Genomic DNA, 24,741 nt, shown 5'->3' on the forward strand with positions numbered 1-24,741 from the left:
GGACAGATATGAAATGCGACAGCCCCAGGACAGGCCCCCTCTGTCCCATGAATTGTTTCCCCAGGGACTTGTGAGGTCAGTGTGCACACGGCACTGACAACCTCTGCCCATCCCCTGTGCCCGCAGCGCTCTGTGCCCTGCGGCTCTGCTCGGCTCCCTCAACCACCCCATGCAACGCGGCAGGACGCAGAGTGCCACATGATTGCTGGCTGGCCTGGCAGCCTGGATCCATGCTGGCCCCTGTCTGAAGCCCTGACAACTCACCAAGCCCTGACTGGGAGGCCGGATGAAAGCGTACACAGGAGGCAGGGTGGGGACAGAGTCATCGCTGGCGTGGGAAGCACTGCAAGCCAGTCACAGGTGCTGGAAAGGCCCCTGAGTGCTAGCTCCCTGTGAGCCACACGACTGTCAGGCCATCCAGGCCTCTAGGCCTGACTGGGGATAATGGCACTAGTTTCCCTTGTGCTTCCTCAACCCATGCTGCTTTTAACTAGCCAATAACCTGCAGGAGCCCCTCCTTGCCACTGGGCCAGGCCCCTGATATTTATTAAACACTCTTGAAGAAAGAGGGATGAGCTGGAAACAGAAGGAGAATAATCAGAGCAGCTCAACTTCCTTTCTTTCCCAGAGCAGAGAGATAAATACATCCTCAAACCTTCTGGCCTGGAAGTGGGACCCCTCCCCAAACTTAGCTCCAGCCGTGGGCCTCTGAGACACAGCTGCAACGGGATGGAGAGGAGGTGGCTCCTGCCAATCAGCGGGGCCTGTGATCTTCATCTAGACAGGCTGCTCATCAGGTGGGGGACTGCCTCTCTAGACGAGAGCGCTCCCTGCTCAGCAGGGTATTAACAGGCATGCCAAAGCAGTGACACATTTCAGCTCAAAACACTGATTTTCCCAAGCAAGTGTGGTGGAGTGGGTTTGGGGATGAGCACAACACAGACATGAGGCTACACTCCCAGTGCAGACCGTCATGGTTCAGAGGCAGGCACTGTACCATGGTCTTCTGTTCCCCCAACCACAGGGACCAGTCAGGAGTAGATAGAGGCTCACCATAGACCAGTTGCCAAGGAGTGGGCATGGCTGGGCCTCCTGTCCTTGCTCCGTGTTCCCTCCCCCCAACAGGCTTTTTCACCCACTCCCGTGACAATCACACTCATCTCCAAGGCTCACATCAGGAGTCACCACTTCTCAGACTTCACTGCAAACTGAAGTGCCCTCTCCCGGCCCCCAGGCCTTTTGCCTCTGCCTCTCCCTCATGTCTTGCTGCCTTCTTGTGCCTTTGCTTGTAGGAGAACATCTGGGATGCTCTCAACTCCAAACCCTTCCAGGGCACCAACGGCCTCACTTCCTTTTTTCCCTATCTTCAGAGATTACCCAGCACCATGTAGTTGACGGCACACACAGGGACACGGGGGATGATCCATTAACACTGGGGGAACAAAGAGATGAGCACGAGGAAAATACCAAGGCGCATTTCAGATCTGTCTGGAAGGAGGTGCCTACCTCTTCCCAGGAAAGTGCACACAACTCAGGGGGCCACCAGAGTCCCCTACGTTTTGTACAAGCCCACAATCCACATCAGAAAGATGCTGTGGTCAATGGCTTCTGCAGGACAGGCCCAAACCCTAGCTCTAAGAAGATGGCAAATATGGAAATAACAGAAAAACAGAGCTGAGAAAGCTAAGATGCCATTTGGTTCCAAATATTTAAATTTACTCATAAAGAAATGTCATATTGAGTGACATTCCTATGACAGTTATGGCCTAATGAGAAACGGGCATCTATCATGGTGGACACTACCTTTTATATTATGTAATTTTTCTATTATGAATCTGTGTACAGAGTTTTAAAAGACCTCATGACTTGCTCATAATTATTTCTTCTTTTCTTCTTGAATTACATTATTAACGGATGCAACTCTTGAATGTCCCACGCAATTCCTTTCTTTAATATAATAAAATCTCGTGTGTGGGGACTCCTTGGTTACAGTCATTTTTATGCGGGTTATAATGACTGAGAAAGCTACTGTTTCTACTGGAGATTTAATTTCCCTAATTGACTTGCATTTCCCAGAAATGCTGGGTTAAAAATGATAAAAGATCTTGCTGTCTAATATGATTTACTCAAATACATACTTTTTCCCACAACTGCAAGGAAACTGTCTTAATGTGACAACTTCCCAAAATAGCCCTTAAAATAAAAATAAAAGGCAAATTTTAAAAATGTGCATAGAAACAAGTATTATGTCCAATGTATAATTTTTAATTTTAAATCTTGTAGCTCTAAACATCAAAATGTTTTATGAACTCTACCTACTGAAGACACTTGAATATAGTGAAGAATTTAAAACCAAACATGTTATCACCCAGTTTTTCACAGTAAGCACTTTCGGCAATTAGAATTCCCTAGATCCTGAGCTCATGCATGCCAGTCTTAGCAGGCTTCTTTAGGGAACTCATGTTCGCCTTTCCACTGGCTCTAAAATTTCACAGGCAAATAGGCCACAGTCCATTAGGAAGAGCAAGTGAATGTGCCTGAACCTCATAGTGGCTGCAGTGCAGGCTGCAGCTAATTAGATTCGCCTTCTTTCAGGCCAAATGCTGCCTTTTCTTTTTCACCATATGCATATAATTTTTTGTTTATTTTGTTTGGAATGGGGAAAGCAAAACCAGCTTCGGCAGGTGCCAAACAAATTTGCTGATACCCAGAAAAATAACAAGATTCAAAGGTCTGATAGGAGACCTCTGCCATGGAGTCTTCTTTGAAAAATGGAGGGTGAACGCAACACCAACCTTCGTGCTTCTGCTCCAGGGTGCGGGGAGCAATTGTGAACAGGAGAGAGTGAAGCTTTCTTTCCAATCAGTCGGATTCACCCCCTTCCACGAGGGGCAGTCTCATTGAAGGTGTGGGACAACAATCTCACAGAACCCAGGCTGTAACCTCAGGCTGCAATCTCCAGGAGGACACAATCTTTCATCTCTGCTTCTGGGGCCCTTGAGGGGACCTCAGCTCCTGAAGACACAGTTCCCAGATCTGCAGCCTCTCTTGTGCTCTGCAAGATGTGGATATACAATTCCTCTCTCCTTTCTTGGAGTCTACCCTGATGATGCAGGCTTCCCTGCCCTGCACATCACCGTATGTATACCTGAGCCTGGGTCTTTCCTTGAGCTGCCCAGCACAGCATCTGGCACCCACCGGGCACCATGCTCTTTCCTTTCTGTCCTTATCAGCTGCTGTCCAGCAATATATCCCATTCCATTTTGCAGAGTACAGGAGCGCCTAGCTCTGCTGGGGCATGTAAGGAGTACCAGGGAAGATCGTTCTCTTGGACAGAGCTTGGGAGGGATGGATGCACATGGAGGAGTGAGAGAGGAAGGAGACACCATCTAGACGGCCAGATCAACTGAATGAACTCTGGCAATCAGCTGTGTGAACAGTGTCACAGTCAGATCCTTCTCACATCCAGCACAGAAGGAATAAGAGTCACTGTCTGATCAGAAACCATGTATCTATGTATGTGTGCACACGTGTGTATGTGTGTATGCATGTGAACATTTTATGTATATATTTTATTGAGATGAAATTCAAATGATATGATAATGAACCATTTTCAAGTGTGCAAACTCAGAGACATTCATTACATGTTGTACAACCTTCCAAATGTTCCAACACATTATCACCCCAAAAGGAAAGCCCATACCCGTTAAGCAGTCATTTTCCCTTACCCTGCATCTCCAGTCCCTACAGCTAATACTCTCCTTTCTATTCCTGTGATGATATTTCACATAAATGGAACCATACATTATTGACCTTTTGTGTTTGGCTTCTTTCATTGACTATAATGGTTTTGAGGTTGAGCCACACTGAAGCACGGATCAGCATTTCACTCCTTTTATGGCTGGATAATATTCCATTGTGTGGATCTACCACTGTTTTATCCATTCATCAGATGATGGACACGTGTGTTGTTTCCGCCTTTTGCATACTGTGATTAATGCTGCTGTGAATATTCATGTGCAGTTATTTGTTTGAATATCTTTTTTCAATTAATTTGGGCATTAATTGTATCTGGAAATGGAACTGCGGGGTCAGATGATAATTCTGTTTAACCATTTAAAGTACTGACAAATCATTTCCCAAAGTACATTTATATTCCTACCAGCAATGGACAAGAGTTCTAATTCTTCTACCTCTTTAGCGACTCTTGTGATTGTCTGGGTTTTGGATTTTAGACATCCTAGAGAGTATGATTTACATTGTGACTTGACTTGCATTCCTCTAATGACAAATGATGGTCACCAGCTTCTCACATGCTTCCTGGCCATTTGGATAAATGTCCACTCAAATCTTTTGTGCATTGTTAAAATTGGGTCATTTGACTCTTAACTGTTGAATTATAAATGTTCTCTCTTATATACTGAATATTAGACCCTTATCAGATTATGATTTGCAAACATTTTCAAATAACACTATTGATACTGTTTTTTCACTTGCATAGTTGCACAAAAGTTTTTAATTTTGATAAAGTTCAATTTATCTACTTGCATTTTTACTTGTTTCGGTTCTGTAGATGTCATATCTATGAGAAAAGTGCCTAAAGTGATGAATATTTATACCTGTGCTTTCTTCTAAGAGTTTTACAGATATAGCTTCTTACATTTAGAAATATAATTATTATCCTAATTTAACTTTCAAGTTGTTTATTGCTACTGTATAGAAATACAATCAACTTTTTAATGCCCATCCTGTACATACAACATTGTTGATATTATTAGCTCTAACACATTTTTATGGATTTCTTATAATTTTCTGTATTAGAGAGAGATCATGTACTGTGTGAATAGAGAGAATTTTACTTCTCCCTTTTTGGTCTAAATGTCTTTCTTTTTCTTCCCCAGTTGTTCTGGCTAAACCTTCCAGTAAAACGTTGAACATTAATGAAAGCAGATGTCTTTCCTGGTTTCTGATCTCATACAGAAAGCTTTCAGTTTTTCATTGATGAAACTTTTATAGACAAGTGTTTTTTTTCCATCCCTTTAACAGGTGGGAGAAATTCTCTTTATCATGAAAGAGTGTTAGACTTCCATCAAGTGGTTTTGCCATGTGTACTGAGACAGCCACATAGTTTTTGTCCTTTAGTTTATTTTTATGGAAATCCATCCATTGACAATGGATTTTTTTTTTTTTTTTTAACGCAGTAAGCCAATCTCATGTTAGTGGGATAAACTCACTTGGTCATTGCATATAATCATCTTCGTACATTGCTAAATTCAGTTTGCTAGTATTTTAATTAGAATTTTTACATTTTTATTCACAAAGGATATTGGCTTATAGTTTTCATTTCTTGGGAAGTCTTTGACTGGTTAGGGTTTCAGGATAATTCATGCCTCATAGAATATGTTGGGAAGTGTTCTACATTTTTTTAAAGAGCTTGTGGAGAATTGATGTTAATTCTTTAAACAGTTGGTAGAAATCAGCAGTAAAATAATTTGGACCTTTCTTGTTTTGTAGAAAATTTTAAATTAAATCAATTCATTTACTTGTTACAGGTATAGTCAGGTTCTCTCTCTCTCTCTCTCTCTCTCTCTCTCTTTTTTCCTTGAAAATATGCTTAATTTCACTCAACAGTACACAAGATCCCATTTCCTTCTTCTGGGCTGCTATTGTATTCAAAATTTCATCTTAATTCATTATGTGTCCTTCAATATAAATTATATCATTTTTTACTTTATGAAATAAATGATTTAAATCTTTTCAATCAGCAGAAAAAGAGATACAAAGAAAAAAGACGTTCTATGGCCTTCTATGTTTACCCCATGGTGACTGACAGTGGCGTTCTTTAGTAATTCATGTGGATTTGAATTACTGCCCGTGTCTTTTATTTCAGCCCCAACGACTCTTCTTGGTATTTCTTACAAGGCATGTTCACGAGTGATAGTGTCTAGTTTTTGTTTATGTAGGAATGTCTTAATTTCTCCTTTATGTTTTGAAGGGTGGATCTTTCTAGTAATGAAAGAATTATTGTATGACAGTTTTTTTCCTTCGGGACTTTGGATATGCCACCCCACCTCTGGCTGGAGACATGGTGTCGCCATATCTTCACCGAAATTAACTACTGGTCTGTCTTATCAAGGATCCCTGGTGTGGCCAGTTGCTTCTCTCTTGCTTTCAAGATGCTTTTCCTTTCTGACCTTTCAATAGTTTGATGATGATATGTCCAGTGTGGATTTCTTTGAGTTTATTCGATTTGGAGTTTGTCATGGTTCTCGGATGTATAAAGTAATGCTTTTCATCAATTTTGAAGAAAACATTGGCCATTATTCCTTCAAATATTTGTATGATTTTTTCCCTCTGATTTCCGTGCTTATAGTATCCCATAAGTCTCTGAGATCTGTTCATTTTCTTCATTCTTTTTTCTTTCTGTTTTTCTAGACTGGGCCATCTCATTTGACTTATCTTAATGTTATTGATTTTTTCCTTCTGCTTCTTCAAAACTGCAGTTGAGCACCACCCTGCTTAGTGAATTTTTCATTTTATTTATGGCACTTTTCAACTCTCTCCAGAATTTATTTATATATATATATATATATATAAAATCATTTATACCTCTTTATTGATATCCCCTATTTGGTGAGAAAAGGTACTCTTTTCTTTAGTTCTTTAATGTGATTTCTGTTACTTCTTGGAACACATTTTGTGCATCTGATTGAAAGTATGAAAGTAAGTACAACCCCCCAGCTTTCTCAGGGACAATTCCTAATGACTGAATTTTTCCCCCTGTGCACATGCCCTAGTTTCTTGTATCTCTATATGCCTCATAATTTGTGTTAAAAACTGGACAGTTTAAGTATAATATAGGGGCGACCCTGGCAATCAGAATCTTCCCCTTCCCCCAGGTTTTCTGTTGTTTGTTTGGTTAGTGAGTTTCCTGAACTAATTCTATGATTGGACAAAATGTTCCTTCAATGCTCAGAGCCAACAATTCTCCCAATCTTTGCTGATAAACTCGGTGTACATCTTCAAATTCAGCTCTGTCTGCACAGAGCCCCAAGTTCAGCCCCAAGTGAAAGCCTGGGACCTGCTCAGATCTTTCTGAAGCATAATCCAAAATTCAGAAATGGGGTTGGCCCTTTTCAAAACCCTGGTGGCATCTCATTCCTCAGCTTTACATTTTTGGTTAGTCTGTAGTCCACCACCTCGGGCAGCCACAAAATTAAACACAGTGTTTACAAACACCCCTCACTGTCCACCTGAGAAAAGGCATTTTGTGCTGGAAGATTTCTGAGTGAGTCCAATAAAGACCACCTTGTGAGTGGGGCCTTCCAGGGAGCCCCAGACAGTTCAGATGATGCCGGTTCTCTAGCTGATACTTTAAGGACTCTCCAGCCCCATCTGGACCCCTGCTTCCTGCGCTTGTGGTCTGTTGGATTTCAAGGTCACCGCAGAACTGGAGGAAGGAGATGGGAATGGGGCAATGGAAAGGACCACACAGCTCTCTTTCACCCTGAAATTCAGCCATCTTTCTTGGATAAGCGCTCTCCAGATTGCTGCAAGCTTCAGTTAATTTGCAAAGTTCTGAAAAAGTAGATTTTGACTACTTTTATAAAAACCCATTCAACGTTGCTGTTTATGGAGGAGCATGTTTGTGGAGAGCTTCACTTCTCCGTTCTCTGCCGATTCACCCTTCTTCTTTTAACTGCTCTTTTATAATTCATTGCATAAACTTAATATGCTTGCCTTTTTTTGGTACTTTATTTTACCAAATTTTTATTTGGAAAAATTCTAAACCTTCAGAAAAGTTTCAAGAATATTATAATTAATACCCACTTCCCCTTCCCCTAGATTGACCAAGGGTTCACATTTCACATTTGCTTGCTTTCCTTCTGAACTCTTTGAGAGTTAGTTACAGATACCACGATGACTTCATCTTCAAAGACACATACCTTCCAAGACCCAGGATGCTCTCCTTTATAACATTCTAAAAATATAATAATCACACTTGGAAGATTTAACATTGCCACAATTCTATGATATATATGTCATGCTCAGGTCCTTCAAAGAACAACTGGGAATGCAGGCAGAGATCCATAGAGCTGCTACACCAGGCAGAATCATGACTGGCACCTTCCAGCAGAGCCAGGAGAGCTGACCACAGGCCTGAGATGGTGCCTGAATCAATGCTAACCCCTGCCTGTTTCTCAGAGCCCAGGACTCTGTCTGCTTAGGAGAGATGCACTGTGCAGCTTGTTTCATTTTAGTAGATGATTCTTACCTAAACATTCACTGTTTTAAAAAAACTTCTTAAAAATGATACTGCTCAAATTTTAGTGAGAAAAAAGAAAAAACAAAACTTCTCTTCCAAATTTTCTTCTAGGATGTCTGATGAAATCTTCCTGGGGGTATTTGTCAAATAAGTCACTTCAAAGGGCCTTGCACACTATGTCAAGGTCCCCCAAAACCACAACAAACCAACAGGCTATCATACCCACAATGGCAGAGCAGTGTCTAATTACTAGTACCTCAGTTGTTCACGTGATTCCTCTGGAAGATGCCTTTGCAACCTCATGGCTGGACAAAGATGAACTTGCAATGTGTTAAAGGTCAACCCATGCTAATTTATCTACAAGTTATCATTTTTTAAGAATTTCCTGTTAGCTCCAACCAAATATCCACCTAGCCCAGTCTTTGTATCCCACAGATCACAAAGCATCACACATGGAACCGGTTCAAAGAGTTAGCTCTTGGGTTTCATCTCAAGCCTAGTGACTCAGAATTTCTGGAGTGGGATCCTAGGAATCCACATTTTAAAAAGTAACACCCATTATGCCAAAGTATATGAGAACCAATGAGCTCAGTTTTCATCTGAGATAATCTGAAGATGATAAAAATTCATAGATTAAGAATTGCATACTGAGAACTGATATGTATTATTTTCTATAGAAGAGGCTTATGCACATTTTAGCCACAGTCCTCACATAGGAATACGTCATATATTGTAATGCAGTTCATGCACACACGTGACCACACACACACATACACACACACACAGGACTGTTCACTGAAATCAAAATTCCACGAAACAATATATGTCCTTATGACCTGTGATTCATTCTGATATTTTCTATCATATTCTATTTCACTTTTTAAAAACACTGGACATATCCCACGAAATCAATTTCACAATCCTCTAATGAATTACAAACCAGAGTTTGCAAAACACTCATCTATTGCAATCAACTGAAATGTAGAACTCATTTGAGGAAGTGTAAGCCTAGGAAGAGAGAGAGTCTAAAACACTGCAAATTAGTCATTAAACAAGGTTTTATTTTTAGATATTCTTAAAATGTATGCATTTAGCTGGATTTAGAACAGTTTAATCACAATACCAATCTCCAAATAAAATAAATTTCATTTACTCTGATTACAAATCTTATTACCTTCAACTAATAATTATGGGTTTTAGGAGGGGGCACCTAGGAATGAAAATTTGATTCTATGTAAAGACTGAGAGTCCTGGCCTTTACCGATGAGGTTCAACTCCAGGCTTTCCCACGTGCCAGGGGTGACAGCTGAGTAATAACCTCTGCAAGCCCCAGTCTCCTCACCCACAAAACAGGGCTAATAACAGCATCCATCTTAAAAGGTTGCTGTGAATATTAAATAATTCATGCAACTAATAATGATGCTATTATTATTCAAAAAGAAATTACCATCGAACAAAAATTTTAGCACCCTAAGAGAAATATAAATGTTCTTAAAGCCTCCCATATTAAGTTTACATAAAGATTTCAATTTGTCCAAATTTGCTAATTAACTGACATTCTTCTGCCCTTGAACAAAACATTTTCTATGTGTGGCAATGCACTCAATGTTGGCGTTACCAAGAGGCATGACATGCTATCATTTATTGAGCAGCTTATAATCTAGTTAGGGGAATAAAAAGAAATGTGTTTAGCATCCTATGCCAAGTGCCAAATAGAAGAGGTGCTGAAAGTGAGGATGGTCAGGCAGGAGAGAACTGGGACTTAGGGAAAGTTCTGTGGTGGGGCTTTGGTGGGGATGGCAGCAGGGCAGGGAGTACATGGAAAAGAGGGTGGAGGGAATCTCAAGAGGAAATTAATGGGAGTGAGGATAAAGGGGTGCTCTAGACCCCCCAGTTTGGCTGGAGAGTGCTAAGTGGTAAAGATGAGGTTAAATGCCAGAGCCAATTTGCAAGATTTATCTGGAAGGTGGAGTTTGGTGCAACTGCCCAGAGCTCTGGGGATTCCCATGAAAATCATCTGATCAATCCAACACCATGGGGATGCACCCCAAATCATCTACACTAGACATCAACTATCCACAGAAATAGGATATGAACACAGAAAAATGAGGCTCAAATTAATTTTGCAAAAGTTTGTGTAGTATTCATTACTTTAAAGTACCAATCAACTCTTTCATCCAAAGTTCTTTGTATGGCGTAAATTGATCTCTGGATGTTTTCTAAGGTTTTGGACAAACCATCCCTACCATTCAAATGAATTCACTTCTCTTGTTCTGATTCTGTGCATTCTTTGTTCACCAAGCAACCTTCTGGTTGAGAATTCTGCTTGCTGGGTAACTTGGCACTGAGAAAAATCCCTTGATAAAATTATTTAAGCATTCTAGTCACTGGAAAGGGCATTTCCCATAACGTGTTGAAACGAGCCTTCTACATATTCAACAGACTAAGTGTAACCATCAGAAAATGTCTGAACACTCTTTGATGTGCTGAAAAGGTGCCAGACCTCATAGGACGGAGCTTGTCGTTGCTGGCTGCACTGCAGAGTCACCTTGAGAGCTACTTATAATACACTGGAATGGGGCAGCTGGCTGCAGTGAAGGGCGCGGCCCCAGGTACAGCACTTCCTTCCCCTGGAGTGGTTCCCAGTCAAGGATGCACGTTTGAATCACCTGGGAAACTTAAAAGAACCGATGTCTAGGAATGGATTTTGGCAGAGATGTTGAAACCTAGCTACTGGGCAGAGGACAAGAATTCTATCATTTACGCTCTTCATTCCTAAGCAGAGATGAGAAGGATATTGCAACACATTGGAGTATAGAGATTTCTATTTTACTTTCATATAGGATACTCAATTATTTTTTTCTATTTGATCTCCTTGAAACATGGACCTTACTTAACTTTAGGCTGTTAACTACTTTTATAATCTTAAAAACCCCTGTTGCTTTAGGGGTTAGCAAATTTTTCCTGTAAAGGACCACATAGTAAATGGTTTATGTTTTTTAATAGTTTTGGTTATAACTACTCAATTCTGCCTGCAGTTGTACTGCAAAGCAGCCATAAATAATATGTAAACAAACTGAATGTGCCTGTATTCTTTTAAAACTTCACAAAAACAGGTGGCCAAATTTGACCTTTGAGCTATAGTTGGTGTCCTTTGCTTTAGAATGTTTGAAGAACTTTAATTAGCATTCTGATCTTGTGTCCTTTAATACAAAACCACTAACAAGCATGAAAATCAACACTAAATGCTCTCAATCCTGCAATCTTATCCTTCCATATCCATTATCATGTGACCATTTACCAGTAATAACAGAGGGTCCTGATTATATCTAAGCAAGGTGGACCTATTCAGACTATTTCTGACACTGAGTACTGCTGACCACCCTCAAAGCTTCATGTATTTGTAGAAACTACTTGCACAATCACTCAACTAAGCCCTACAAACCTCGGTGACCAATCAAAGGGGAGCATGGTAGTGCCATTGGTACATGATGGGCCATTTATTTTGTTAGTGAAAAAATCCATTGGTGTGGTTTAGATATGAGGTGTCCCCAAAAGCTCATGTGTGAGACAAAACAAGAAAGTTTGGAGGTGGAATGATTGGGTTATGAGTTTTAACCCAATCAATGCATGAATGTCCTCAAAGGATTCACTGGGAGGTAACTGTGGGCAAGTGGGGTGTGGATGGAGGAGATGGGTCCCTTGGGGGCATGCCTTTGGGGTATATATTTTGTTTCCTTGTGAGAGGAGAAGTCTCTCTCTGCTTCCTGGTGCCATGTCCTGAGCTGCTTTCCTCTGCCACACTCTTCTGCCATGATGTTCTGCCACACCCTAAGCCCACAGCCATGGAGCCAGTCATCTATGGGCTGAGATCTCTGAGACTGTGAGCCCCCAAATAAACTTCCTTGTCTGGTCTTTTGGTCACAGTGGCAAGAAAGCTGACTAAAACATCCATCTGTGCTGCTCTGGAATACAGGTATTCCCCCTCAACTGATCAGCGAAATGTAAATACACAACCTAGGTCTTAAAGTTTTGGTTAAACCATTTCTGTTCGACTGAGTAGGTTTAATAAAAAACCCTGCCATCCCTCTGGCTTCCCCTTAGCATCTCTGAATGCATAAGAAACGGTAGGCAAAAGGGTGAGACCGCTTGCTACACAGGCAAGCTCTGAGCACAGACATCACCGTGGCCTTCTAAGCCAGGGCAGAGACAGAGCTTGGTGCACAGCTGAGCTCTCCCTAAATCCTGCTCTGCACAGTGCAAGTTCTGAATCTGTGGTGCAGAGTGACCACCTCTAGTCATGCTGCAGCTCACAGAAGCCTCTGCTGCCCACTCTGCTGCTCAGTACAGTTCATCTCCTCTGCCAAAATCCTCACCCCTGCCTGATAAAGACCAGTGTCAGACAGGGTGGCCTCCTGGGGAAGGAGGCTCTGGGTTTCCCTATACCTGGCCAGCGACCAGTCTCCCAGTTTGCCCAGTGTTAAGGAAAATAAAACTAAGCAGAAGTTTCAGCGTGGGGTGTGTATTTGTGAGCTCGGTTACCATGACTCCTGGTCCCAGCTCCAGACGGTACTCACTTGGAAGTGTTTTCGAGTATCCCTTTGACTTCATTCATTTCTTCTTTCCCAAAGTAAACAACAGTGAGGTGAATTCTCCCATCCTGCTGGATACACATCTCCCTGGAAGACAAAAGGATGTCTGTTTCCTGTTTTCACATCAACAGGCAAGGCACAAATACTACTTCTTTTTTTTTTTTTTTGTAAAGAACAAAAGGGTTTTGAAGGCGACTAAGTAAACTTCCAGAAGAGAAGGGATGGGAAACCAAGTCAGTTCTAGTTGGCCATCCCATTTCCGGAATTTGCATTTATCTTACTAGGAAAACAAGGAAATTTAAAAATGCAGATCTGACAAATCAAAACTCAGATGCAAAGCATGATAGGTCCAAATTGCCATATGCTTAATCCCACTGGGGCCACACTGTGTCACATGGGGTTCTTAACCCCATAAGAAGTCTACAGAGTAAAAAAGATACGGATTCTGTGTTGCAGACAAAAAGCTAACCTCTAAGAAGACAAGACTAGAATGTTTGTAAACATTCTAGCTTCTTTACTTGTGTGCCTCCACCCAAAAGCTCTTCGGCTGAGGGTTTACTCCATACATACATGTGTGGGTGTAAATGTGTGTATATTTGTATGTATGTGCATATATGTGAATATGTGTGTAAAGAGGTTTCTATATGTACATATGAATAATTTTTCAGGTATTTTCTAGAAGCAAATTCCATAAAGATTCTACCAGCGAGACGGTATTTTGTGATATTCTGATATTTTGCATTGTCCTTACATTTTGTTCTTTTTGTCTCTGTGTTGATCACTTTCCTTAACCCCCTCCCCCAAATAATCTACATCATAAATTTTCAGAAATCTCTGAGCTATAGTTACAGAGGTCAGATTAATCAATGGTTTTTATATTGCCTTCAAGAAGGAGTGAGAACCTTCCTGGAGTTGCTGGTAGAAATCCAAAGCAATAGAAAGGGTGGTTCTTGCCCTCAAAAAACCTACATGGAAAGTAAAAATGAGCTCAAATGAAATAATCGGGCACCTCTGGGCACTGGTAAAAAGAATATGGGATTCAGGAAGCATGGCAAGTCATAGGGGCTGGAACGGCTGGGCCCTGAAGGGCGTCCACTGAAGTTCATAAAGGCAGCGAGAAGGACGGGAATTCAATGGAAGAACTGTCAGGGAAGATGATGCTAAACTGGGCAAGGGGCATGCAGGCCCACCTTGGCGGCAGGCATGGGTCTGACAATTCTGTTTCTTTCCTGTGAAGAAAGGAAGGCGCTGTCTTGGGAATTCAGGATGATGGCAGAGATCTCAAAAGCAGGTGAGGAACTAGGGATAGAGGCCTGGGTGCGACTGTGTGCTTCAAAAGTGAGAGCTCCCTTGTAGCCACGGTCTCTGCTGACTGAATCTTCACCGACCAACAAAAAGTCTCTGTACAAAAAAGATCCCTTTGGCAAATGTGCCAGATAATGCTTGAAGTTCCTTTGCCAGGGTGGAAGAAAGGCGTGCACACAGGGCCAAGCACAGGAAAAACCGTGCTTCAGAATTATGTGTGCAGCTGGAAAACGCCCATCCCAGAATCAGGAGGAGAGTGTCACCCGCTGAATAAAGGCATTCACACAGGGCACAGTGGTGCATGCCCTAATCCCAGCCACTGAGGAGGCTGGGGCAGGAGGACCTCAAGTTCAAGGCCAGCCTGGGCAACTTTGTCTGTCTCAAAAAAAATAAGGACTAAGGATGTAGCTCACTGGTACAGCGCCCTGGGTTCAATCCCCAGATCCCAAAACAAAAACAAACAAAAAAGCCTTCTCAGTTTTCCAGTAACATCTTTGCTGTGTTCCTCTCTGGCATTTTAAAACCCATTCAAGGCACTTCCTGTTTTTAAGAAAAGTGACCTTGACACTTCCTGACCAAGTGAGGCTTTCAGAAAAGGCCAAGCAGAATTTGCTGAGCAGTCTCCCTCCAGGCCATCCCAGCATTCACCTGTTCTTTCCTCCACACACTCAACAACCGTTTGTGGACAACACACCACGCGCCGAACACCCCATCAGGAAATCCTAAAAAATGAGTAAGACGTGTGTGTCCTTCTCAAGTTCTCCACCTACTATGCACAATGAAGCTTGCCACTGGAGAGCAGCGGCCGCCCAGGGAACACAGGCTGGCCCTGAGCAGACAGGGCTCCCTCCCTGTCTGATGCTGTTTTTCAAAACCATTCTCACTCGACTCCATGCCCTAGAAAGATGTGTGTGAGAAAGACAGTGACAGAGAGAGAGAGAGAAGATGGGGTGATGGTATATGTGGGTGTGTCTTTGTTTTGGAGGGAAAGTTAAGTTCAAAAGTTAAGTAGGACAGATGAGAGGAAGGAAAGCGCCATCCACAGCCTAGACAGACTCCTGGCTTTGTGCTGTGCATTATTTTCACCTGGGCACAGGCTGCCTGGATCCCCCTAGGTGACTTCCATGACTCTGTGAGCATGTCTTCCGGGATGCCAGAGCAGAGCTGCATGCAAAGCCTTCAGGACCCTCTCAGGAGCTGCGGCCTCCAGGGCCCCTGTGGGAGGGCTCCATACTGACTTCTGCTTAGGCTCACTCCGCGGCTCCACTGGACATTCCCGTATCTTAACCTGGAAGCTGCACATCTTGTTTCTGTTTCATAAAGACCTTATCTTTTATTTTTTTCTGGAAAATAGCAGTTCTTCTCCCCCAGGATATTTTAGCACAGATTGCTCAGACTAATTAGGATGAATTTTCAGTCAGAACATGTATTGCAGTCACTTATATACACCTATGCTTCTCATTCCCAAGAGGCTCAGAGCACCTCATGCCCCAGAGGAGGGGTGAGGGACCCTCGTTCAGTCCTTCATGTGGAGGTGAGAAACCAGTTCCAAGGACTATGGAGGCAGCTGGAGCATAAGGCAGTTTTCCCAAGGACCAGCCTGGTTCTCATCCGCCCAGGTCACCTTAGCAGTATGAGACATGTGACAGCTCAGGTCTTGCTGTCCAGGACTCCACCGCTAAGCTGAGAGGTTTGTGTGGCCAGATGGAGGGCAGAGGAAGCCTCAATAAAATCCCAAATACAAACTGGGAATTGATGGTTCCACCTGATTCCTGAGATGGAAATCAGTCAGGTGTGACTGGCAGATCTTGGGGACTGGACACCCACTGATCTCAGACCCATTTGGAGTTGTGCCCTTAGGGGACAACTCATCCTAACAGGGGTTTCTCTAACTCAGCACCATGGACAATCTGGTGATTCCCTACTGTGGTTGGGGCTTTCCTGTGCATTACAGGATGTTCCCCCATGTCCCTGGCCCTTGCCAACAGCCTGCCAGTAGCATCACCCCAACCCAGTTGTGACAACTGAAATCTCCAGACCTTGCCAGCAGTCCCAGGTTGGGAGGCTGCAAAATGGCCTCTGTCTGAACCACTATCTTAAGGAGGAATCAGGCTCAGTAACAACATCTCATTAGTCAAAGGGGTAGAGATTGTAGGAATGATGCCCATCCCAGAGCCTGTCCTGCACCCCAGCTCATTCTTGGGAACTCTCATGCGAGTCCTAGGAAGAGATGGAGCTACTAAAATCTCAGACGCTTTCTTTTCAGAACCAAGGGGTGTTGGGAGCCAAAGCCAGGGGAATAAATGCTGGCACAGTGGAGGTGCCGGAGGTAGGTATGGTGGTGGTGGCAGCCTCTGTGGCCTTGGTGAGTGCTAACAACTTTGGCTACCATTGCAAGCAGGGAATGCAGTGTTTGCAGTGATCCCTGGGTAGCAGGGAAGGTGAACTTATGTTTGGACCCTGTCAGGCATCCCAGGGGACACCTAGGAAGACTGCAAAGAGCACAGAAGGTTGGGGATCTGCCATAGCAGGTAAGAGAGAAGGAAAACCGCTGGGGATGTCTGTCCTATAGGAAAACATGGTGCTAGGGTTTGGATGTTGTTTCCAAGGGTTCATGTGGAAGTTAGTTCCGTGTGATGTTGGGAGATGGCAGAACTTTTAAGTGACGAGTAGATGTAAGGAAATTAGGTCACTGGGACTGCTGCCCTTGGAAGGAAACTGATTTTGTTTTGGGTGGACCCTGGTTAGTTCTTGCAAGAGGATTGTTATAAAAGAGCGAGTCTGGCTTCTGATCTCACCATGAGCTCTTTCCCAGCCACTCCTACCACCATGCCATTTGCCACGAGAATCTCATCGGAAGTGGAGCCAGTGCCAGCACCTTGAACCTCTAAAACTGTGACCTACATCTCTTTTCTTTATATAATACTCAGTCTTAGGTATTTTTATAGCAATGGATATTAGACTAAAACACACAAATTCAATAATAAACATTCAGTGAGTCCTTGTGCATAATTCTCATTGAAATAAGATTTAAAAAGGATGATTCTGTGTGGTCTTTGAAGGGGGACAGCCACCTAGGTTTGCTGCTAGAAAATCCCTTGTTCCCAGCAAACTGGGACAACTGGTCACCTTACCTACCTCAGGAGCATCTTAGCTTATCACAGGAATGGACAGCTGAACACTTATAGTTAATCCTGAAGGAGTAACTCAGTAACAGGTATCACAAGGCAGCAGGATGCAGAGGAGGAAAGGTTAATTTCTGGTGAGTGACAGCGGGAGGGCATCAGGAAGAGGGAGCGTCCTGGCTGAGCCTTGACAGGTGAGAAGGCCCCCACAGGTGGGGAGGAACAGAGAAAGGCTTTCACAGCCCAGAAAAGGCACAGCAGCAAGGAAATCACATCGCCGTTCTTTTCAAAGTCAATTTTCGACTCCAATGTGTCAAGTATGAGAAGAAAATCTATCTAGGCTTTAAGGAGTGTCCCTTCAAATGAAATGATAAATACTAGCCCGTCAGTTCCAAACTCTACCTATGGTCTGCTCTGGCAACAGGAGGAAAAGTGCTTGGCCACACAGGGATTGGAAATGAGCAACAGGGACATCGCTGGAGGGGAACAGCAACTGGGGCCTTCTGAAATCTGTTTAAGAAACAAGAAGGAGCATTATCCCTTGGGTTTGTTGTATTCTTCTGCTCTCCTTGTGTCATGATGAATTAATACATTATTATACTCTCCTATTATTTGAGTAGTCTGATCACTGGTAAGAAATGAGAGTGAATTCTGACTCTCAACCAAGCAAATGAGACCTGATTGCCTGTTTTAGAATAGAAAACAAGATAATTTTACAACTGTCCATTTTTTTTAGAGTTGGATAGATGTTTCTATCTGACCTGCGACTTGAATTAAACCAAGACCGACTTCTGTTAAGCCTCCAAAGACAAAGCTTTATCCAAACAAGGTGCATGATCCAGCTCAGTGTTTCTCAAACACAGTAGCTATACAAACTTCCTGGAGCTACACTGGTATATGAATAGCGGGCCCAGTGTATAGGGGTATAACCAGGTATGGGGCCTGGGTAAGGTAGATGGCTGTATCATGCGAAGTCGGTTACTTCCCTTTTACTGGGAACCCACCTTTAGCGCAACTCAATGCTTGATGGCCTGGGGCCTATCACCTAAACTGGCCCAGCCAAATGCTCAAGCCTTATTTGAATCTGAGATTTTACAATTAGTGCTTTACATGTTCCCCCAGAAATTTCCAGAACCATCTTAAAGGTTCTAGGCCAATAAGGGATAAATTCAAGTAAAATACTTTTATAAGATTGCATTAATCTATCATAAAGGCCTTGAGAAGAATGAGAACCCAGACAGAGGGAGAACATGAAAACAAAAATAATCTGCCCAGTCTGAGGAGGAACCCAGCAAAATAAAATAGGTTCTCAGCTGGAAGTAGTCAAAATAAAAAGCGAGCAAAGTTGAAATGAATAAATAAATGTCTTTTTTTTTTTTTTTACAAAATCACAAAGAATATTTTATAGTATAATACTTCTTTTTTATAATCTTGGAGAGGCTCAGATAAAGATCTAAAGAAAATCTATAGCTTTGAGATTATGAGATTCTTCCTGCTATGAAACAAAACACACAATAATGGATCAACTTAAATTCTATCACATGGAAGCTGAGAGAAACCCAGTAGCCAAAAACAAGTGAGACCCTAGTTTTGAAGGCAAAGAGGAGGAGGAAGGGGGAGGGGAAGGTAAAGTAGTGGGAGGGGGAGGGAAAGGAGGAGGAGAAGGAGGAGGAGGAGGAGGAGAAAGAAGAGCAGGGAGGTTTAAGCCAGTACTCCACCGATCAAAATGGCAGCACATACAAACAGGACTTAGATTTGCAGCAAGCCCCACTAGGGGAGCCCATTGCATTCCTGGCCACAGGTAGAGGAGTCCTAGGATCCCAGGTGAGGGCGGTGGGACATTCATGGGAAAGGCAATGGAAGGTGGCATCTGTGTGGTTCCCCCATGGGACAGGAAGACAACAGCGAGGGTGCAGGAGTCTGCTTTAGTGACCAGCCACCTGATCCCCAGGACCAGAGATGGGGCCATACAGTGTGTATGCAGCCTGGGGACACCAGGAGCAAAGTCCTCCTCATTGCTCTCGAGGGGTGCAGCAGGTGGGGTTTTTATTCTTACTCAGGGAGATGGCAATACTGAAGCTTCAGTGTCATGATTTTTGTAAATCCTAGAAATGTCATTCATGCCGTTCATTACCTCTTAAAAATGACCCTTCGGGGGGCCGAGGTTGTGGCTCAGTGGTAGGGAGCTTGCCTAGCATGCGTGAGGCACTGGGTTTGATCCCCAGCACCACATACAAATAGAATAAAGGTATTGTGTCCATCTACAACTAAAATATATATTTTTTTAAAAATGACCCTTCGTTCCATTGCTAAGAAACAAACTTGTCTCACTTAACAACTGTCAGGCTTCTTCTCATTGAGTAAGTACTAAGGGCTGAAGTAAAGTAGCCTTGCTTTTCCTTTGTCTTGTCTGCGGGGAAGTACAAAACCTGCCATTCTGTCAAGTCTTGATGGTTTCCATTAGTTCCCAGGGAAACTTATCCCCTTCCCATTTTGTGATTGAGCCCCTGACCACTGACTTTCATAAAAATGATTTTTAAATTTGTATTTTCATAAATGCAAATAATTTTAAGATCGGTGACCATGATTATAATAAGGCGACAATGAGAATAAATACTTTAGTACTTCATATACCCAGGAATCCATTTTGTCCCCAAGGCACACAGTTCTGGAGCTTGAAAACTTGGCCTTCTGTTCCTGGCAGAGTTCACCCCAGGCAGGCCATCACCCGAGGTGAGCCATTTTTATAGACTCAGCCTTCCCAGGGGCCGTGCTGAATCTCACGACCAGGCCTGCTCTCTGGGAATTCCAGGTTCCACATTCGTTATTTCTGGACAAGAACAAATGCAGACGTGTTGTTCTAAGTCTTAGCCATGTGAGTCTCTTGTAGATGAATGACAAGGGAATTTATGCTGAAGTCAAAGGCCTAAAGCTCCCTGTTGTGCTCAGCAGAGAGCTGCCTGGGGCCCATCTGGGCCAACATTTTCACTTTCTAGAAAGGGCTACAGCTGAGGTGCATGAAGTGACACGAAAGATTCCTCAGCCAAGGGCTGTTGATGCTTGAAAGGTGATACCTAGGAAGGATGATGCTTTAAATAACCAATCTCAAATAGTGGTAACTGCAAGCCATTTGCCAAAATTAGTGGAAAATGTCAAAAATCTGGCCACCAATAAATAACCCAGTGGAAAGGATGCTCTCTTTTGCCACCAAATTTCACAAAGAGGAGGCCAAGGAAGGACATGGAAGGTTCTATTGTAGCCTCCTGTGGCTTCAGCTTCAGGCGCTGCCCCCAGAAGGGGTGTGTGTGAGTGTGACACCCAGGAGGAAGCCTGATGGCTGAGGAGGTGCCAAGGCAGCCCTGGAGCATCAGGGAGACCACAGGAATCCCGATCTCCCACCCCAGGACCCGGGTACCACCAGCAGCAGGAAGAGCCACGGCAGATTCTGGTTTTTTTTTTTTTTTAAACATTGTAAGGAAAGTAAGGGGGCTCTACCTTAGTTATGCGCTGTGAACCAACCCCTGCAAAAATAAGTGGATTTGAGAGAAGCAAAGGAAAAAAAGAGAATTGCATGTACTCAGAATCCTTTGTCAGAGCTGGAAGAGAAGGGCTGGGACACAATGAGAGCCAACTATCTATTTGCTATGTCTCTTCCCCATGCCCCACAGGATCATTCAGAGAAGAGCCCAAACTTTTTTTTTTTTCCTCTTTTTTTGACTTGTAGAAGTGGAGAGCACTATTGAAGACAGAGTGAGAGAAGAGAGGGAAACAAACAGGGCTGACTTTTTCGGAAGTTCCAGCCCTCACCTGAGAGCCTGCTGTGCCAGCCAAACACACCGCACCCCAGGAAAAAGGATGCACCCCCAACCAGACCAGTAAGCCTGGCACAGCTCACATGTCCATCCCAGGGACTCCTCGCCATCACCCACTCATTCCCACCGTGAACAGAACAATATTCTGTCCTCAGAAGGCAACTGGGAGCGGATGCAAACGGCTCTGATCAAGATGAGGAGGGAACCCAGGAGAATCCACTCAAACCATGTCAGAGCAAACAGGAAGCCGGTCGCCCTGCACAGGACTCAGAGGAAAGATGGAAGAAACACCATGGCAACCGCACCCCGGGGGTCCGAACACAATTAAAGGAAAAACCTGAGATTTAAGGAAGAAACAGAACTCAAAGCAAATGAAAGTGTTGCCTTGCAAGAAAACATAACTCAGAAGAAAATTCCTTACAAGTGTTTTACCCTTTTTACAAAAATGTGAATTTGATTTAAAAAAAAGATCAAAGAGGAAATGATAAAAACTAAAAGGCACATTATGTACTCAGGAAATAAATCAATAGCCAAAATAAACAGAAGTATTAAGTTGGAAACAGCAAGGTACAGAATGAATACATCAGAAAATCAAATTACTGACATAAAGGGAGGGCTTAAGTGAACGCAGATAAAAGCCTGAGACATTGAAAATCAGGGAGACGCTAATAAAGGGAGATCTTGAAGTAGGCAATTGTGCCCAGCACAGAACCCAATAAATGAAGAAGTATTTGAAAACAAAACACCGGAAAAGTCTCCCAGAAATGAAGGAACCCACAAAACAACCAAGCCCACTCTATTCCAGGCAAATGGCTAGAATAACTGGAACTGAGATAAGATAGATCCTAATTAACTTATTATGATTCCAGACTACAGAGGGATCTTCAGGCCACCAGGCAAAAGTCAGGCATTTGCAAGAGAGACAAAAGAAAGCTCCAAGTCCCAAGAAAGTGTGCCCTAGGAACTTCCAGTCAGCCAAGCTATCTTTCTCCTACCAAGATCCCAGGCAGAGATCCTGGCTCAGGCACGGGTGACCCTTCTCCAAAAACATCCTTGTCCATGGAACAGAGCTGAATAGGGAGCAGGAATGGAGATGCTATTGTGAGAAGACTGGATGAATACACTAAAGCTACTTAAATACAGAACCCTGCTTTACAAAACAGGATGTGAAGGTTGCAAACTCAGACAAGATCAAAACAATGGATGGCTAACAGAAATTGGAAGATGGAACACAGAGAAAGCATAGATGGTGCTGATTTCCTTTTCTTACTGCAATTTTTTAGACAATCCAGTCTAAAATTAAAATATGTCATAAAAAATACAGTCATGCCAAATTTTCATTTTGTTTTGTCAAATACACAGTCATTCCAAACTTTGGTTTTGTTTTTGATTTGCAAAATCACTTTATTTTTAAACTTTAGAAGGATCACTTAGGTACTAATATCTCTTACTGTAAAGAGATGTTTTCTTAATGTTCAGCAATTTCTTCTGTTATGCTTCAGATTCTCTTCTATAAATTTAAGAAAGGTAAAATTTGATTATTTAATTAGAGATAGAATGTAGAGTATATCTCATGTCACATTAGAGGATTCCTAGCTAGCAAGCTATTGGTCTGTCTATCGAGAAAGAAAGGTGCTTGGAATGGTGTTCAACTAATGTTAATAATAGTTAGTTCTAGACCTGGAGTCACTTTGTAAACAATTTATTCTCTATTGCTTAAACATCTTATACCAGCCAAGGATCACTTCTATAAACTAGAAATTCATGTTTAAATTAAAAAAGCAAAACCAATTTTCATCAAAATGTAAAACCTAGGGAAACTACATAAAAAGTTATAGAACAGATAAAAAAGAAAGAAATGCAGATCATTCACAGTGTCCTCCTCAGCATCAGCCAGTTCATAGTTTCCAATCTCGGGTAGGAAAGGACATCATAAAGACAGGGTCAAATATTTGACAAATAGCCCATTGTCATTTTCTCCCAATAATCCATGATCATGATATCTGCATCTAAATATTTAGTCGATCAGAATTTACTTTGTTTTTTGGTGTGAAATAAGAATTAATTTTTTTTCCTGCTGTTTAGTTAGTTGTCGTAACGCCAGGTCATGAACAATCCCTTCTTCGTGATTCACGATGCCACCTTTGCTAAGTTATTAACTGGAGTTAAACAGCGGCAGGTATTCACCTCCCACATCCCAGTGGACTCAGAAGCCCTGGACTGCAGAGCCAACTCCAGCTTGGCCTCCTGCCCAGTGCCATCTGCTCAGGGAGCCTCTCTAGCCTGAATCCCCAGCAGCCTGTTCTGCCCAGTGGGTTCTACTTTCTGCGAAGACAGTTTCCATATCTGGAATTCCTCTTCTCACCTCTCACATCTGGATAGAGTGTCTGGGACATGTGACAGGTTCTCAAAACATCCTATCTGAGAAACAGTCTTTCCTCCCACCCCTTTGTGCAGCTGAGGACACACGATCAGTAAAAGTCAGGAAATGAGGCCTCGGGTTTTTGTGTGTTTCGTAAACATTCGCTAACATTACAGTTCACTTTGCCATCTCTGTCCTGGAGACCCATAAGTGATTACTTTTACTTTTCTCAATAATACTTCCCTTCTACTTTTCTTCCTATGTTTAATGAGTTGCAATTCTTGTGACATGAAGGAAACAGCTAGGCAGATGTAACCTAGAGAATCCTGCCATTTCAGGTCCCCTGAGGGCTCCACTGAGGAGCAGCTTTGTGTTGAAACTGGTCCTAGGTATGGGCACACCAGCTGCTATGAGTAATGCTACTATTTGATGCCCAGGGCTGACCACAGGGTCACTGGTTCCCAGGACATCATGTTTAATCAGCCAGTGGCACCTGCTATTCCAACACAGAAACACCACAGGAAGGTGGAAAGAAGCTCAAACACATAGACCCCTCAGTCAGAACCAGGAACAAGGAGAACTGCTACACCTGGAGAAGACAAGGGAGGGTGTGGCAGCTTTCTTCAAATGCCTGAAAGGTTGTGATGTTGAAGAGGCAATGGATTTGTTCAGTCATTTCCCCAGATGCTAGAACTAGACTCACTGCGGGGAAATTACAAGGCAGCAGACTTGAGGTCCAAACAATCAAGTGCTTGCTGTCCAGAGCTGGTCTGGACAGAGTCAGCTTGTGAGGTGGTCGTCTGGAACTCACCCTCCAAACCATAGGTTGTGGGTGCTGTCGAAGGATTCTGAATTAAGGAGAATTGGACTAAATGACCTCAAAGGTCTCTTTTAAGAGTATTTTATCCTGATTTTAAATAAATGAGTTAAATATAAATGAATTACCATTTAAATTTTAAAAACCCAGCATATTTACAGATTTTGAGAGGTACCAACCACATTCTCATAGGGAACATGACTGCATTTAACAATGTGACTGTAATGATGAAAGATTAAAAATCAGCTTGATCTTCTGTGATTAGATAATATGATAGATAAAATTATATTCTACCTTTAAAATCAGCAGACTAAATATGTTAGCTGGTTTACCTCAGTCAATCTATGAATTTGGGCCATAAAAGCTTATTAGACCCAGAGTGAAGGGCTTTAAGTCAGACATGAAAACTATCTCAGAGCATCTGAGAACAAAACCTCACTTAGTCTTATTGAGTAGCTATAA

The 24,741-nt window shown here is 42.7% G+C and overlaps 1 protein-coding gene across 1 annotated transcript in view; it reads right to left on the reverse strand.

The window, feature by feature from the left end:
* Csgalnact1 (chondroitin sulfate N-acetylgalactosaminyltransferase 1) overlaps positions 1-24,741 on the reverse strand; it is a 313,956-nt gene that overhangs the window by 18,208 nt on the left and 271,007 nt on the right. The window contains exon 6 of the mRNA XM_027927004.3: positions 12,844-12,945. Within this exon, the coding sequence (XP_027782805.1) occupies positions 12,844-12,945 (102 nt within the window). The remainder of the gene's footprint in view (positions 1-12,843; positions 12,946-24,741) is intronic.

The sequence above is a fragment of the Marmota flaviventris genome, chromosome 3 (genome assembly GCF_047511675.1).
Source record: "Marmota flaviventris isolate mMarFla1 chromosome 3, mMarFla1.hap1, whole genome shotgun sequence".
Lineage (NCBI taxonomy): Eukaryota > Metazoa > Chordata > Mammalia > Rodentia > Sciuridae > Marmota > Marmota flaviventris.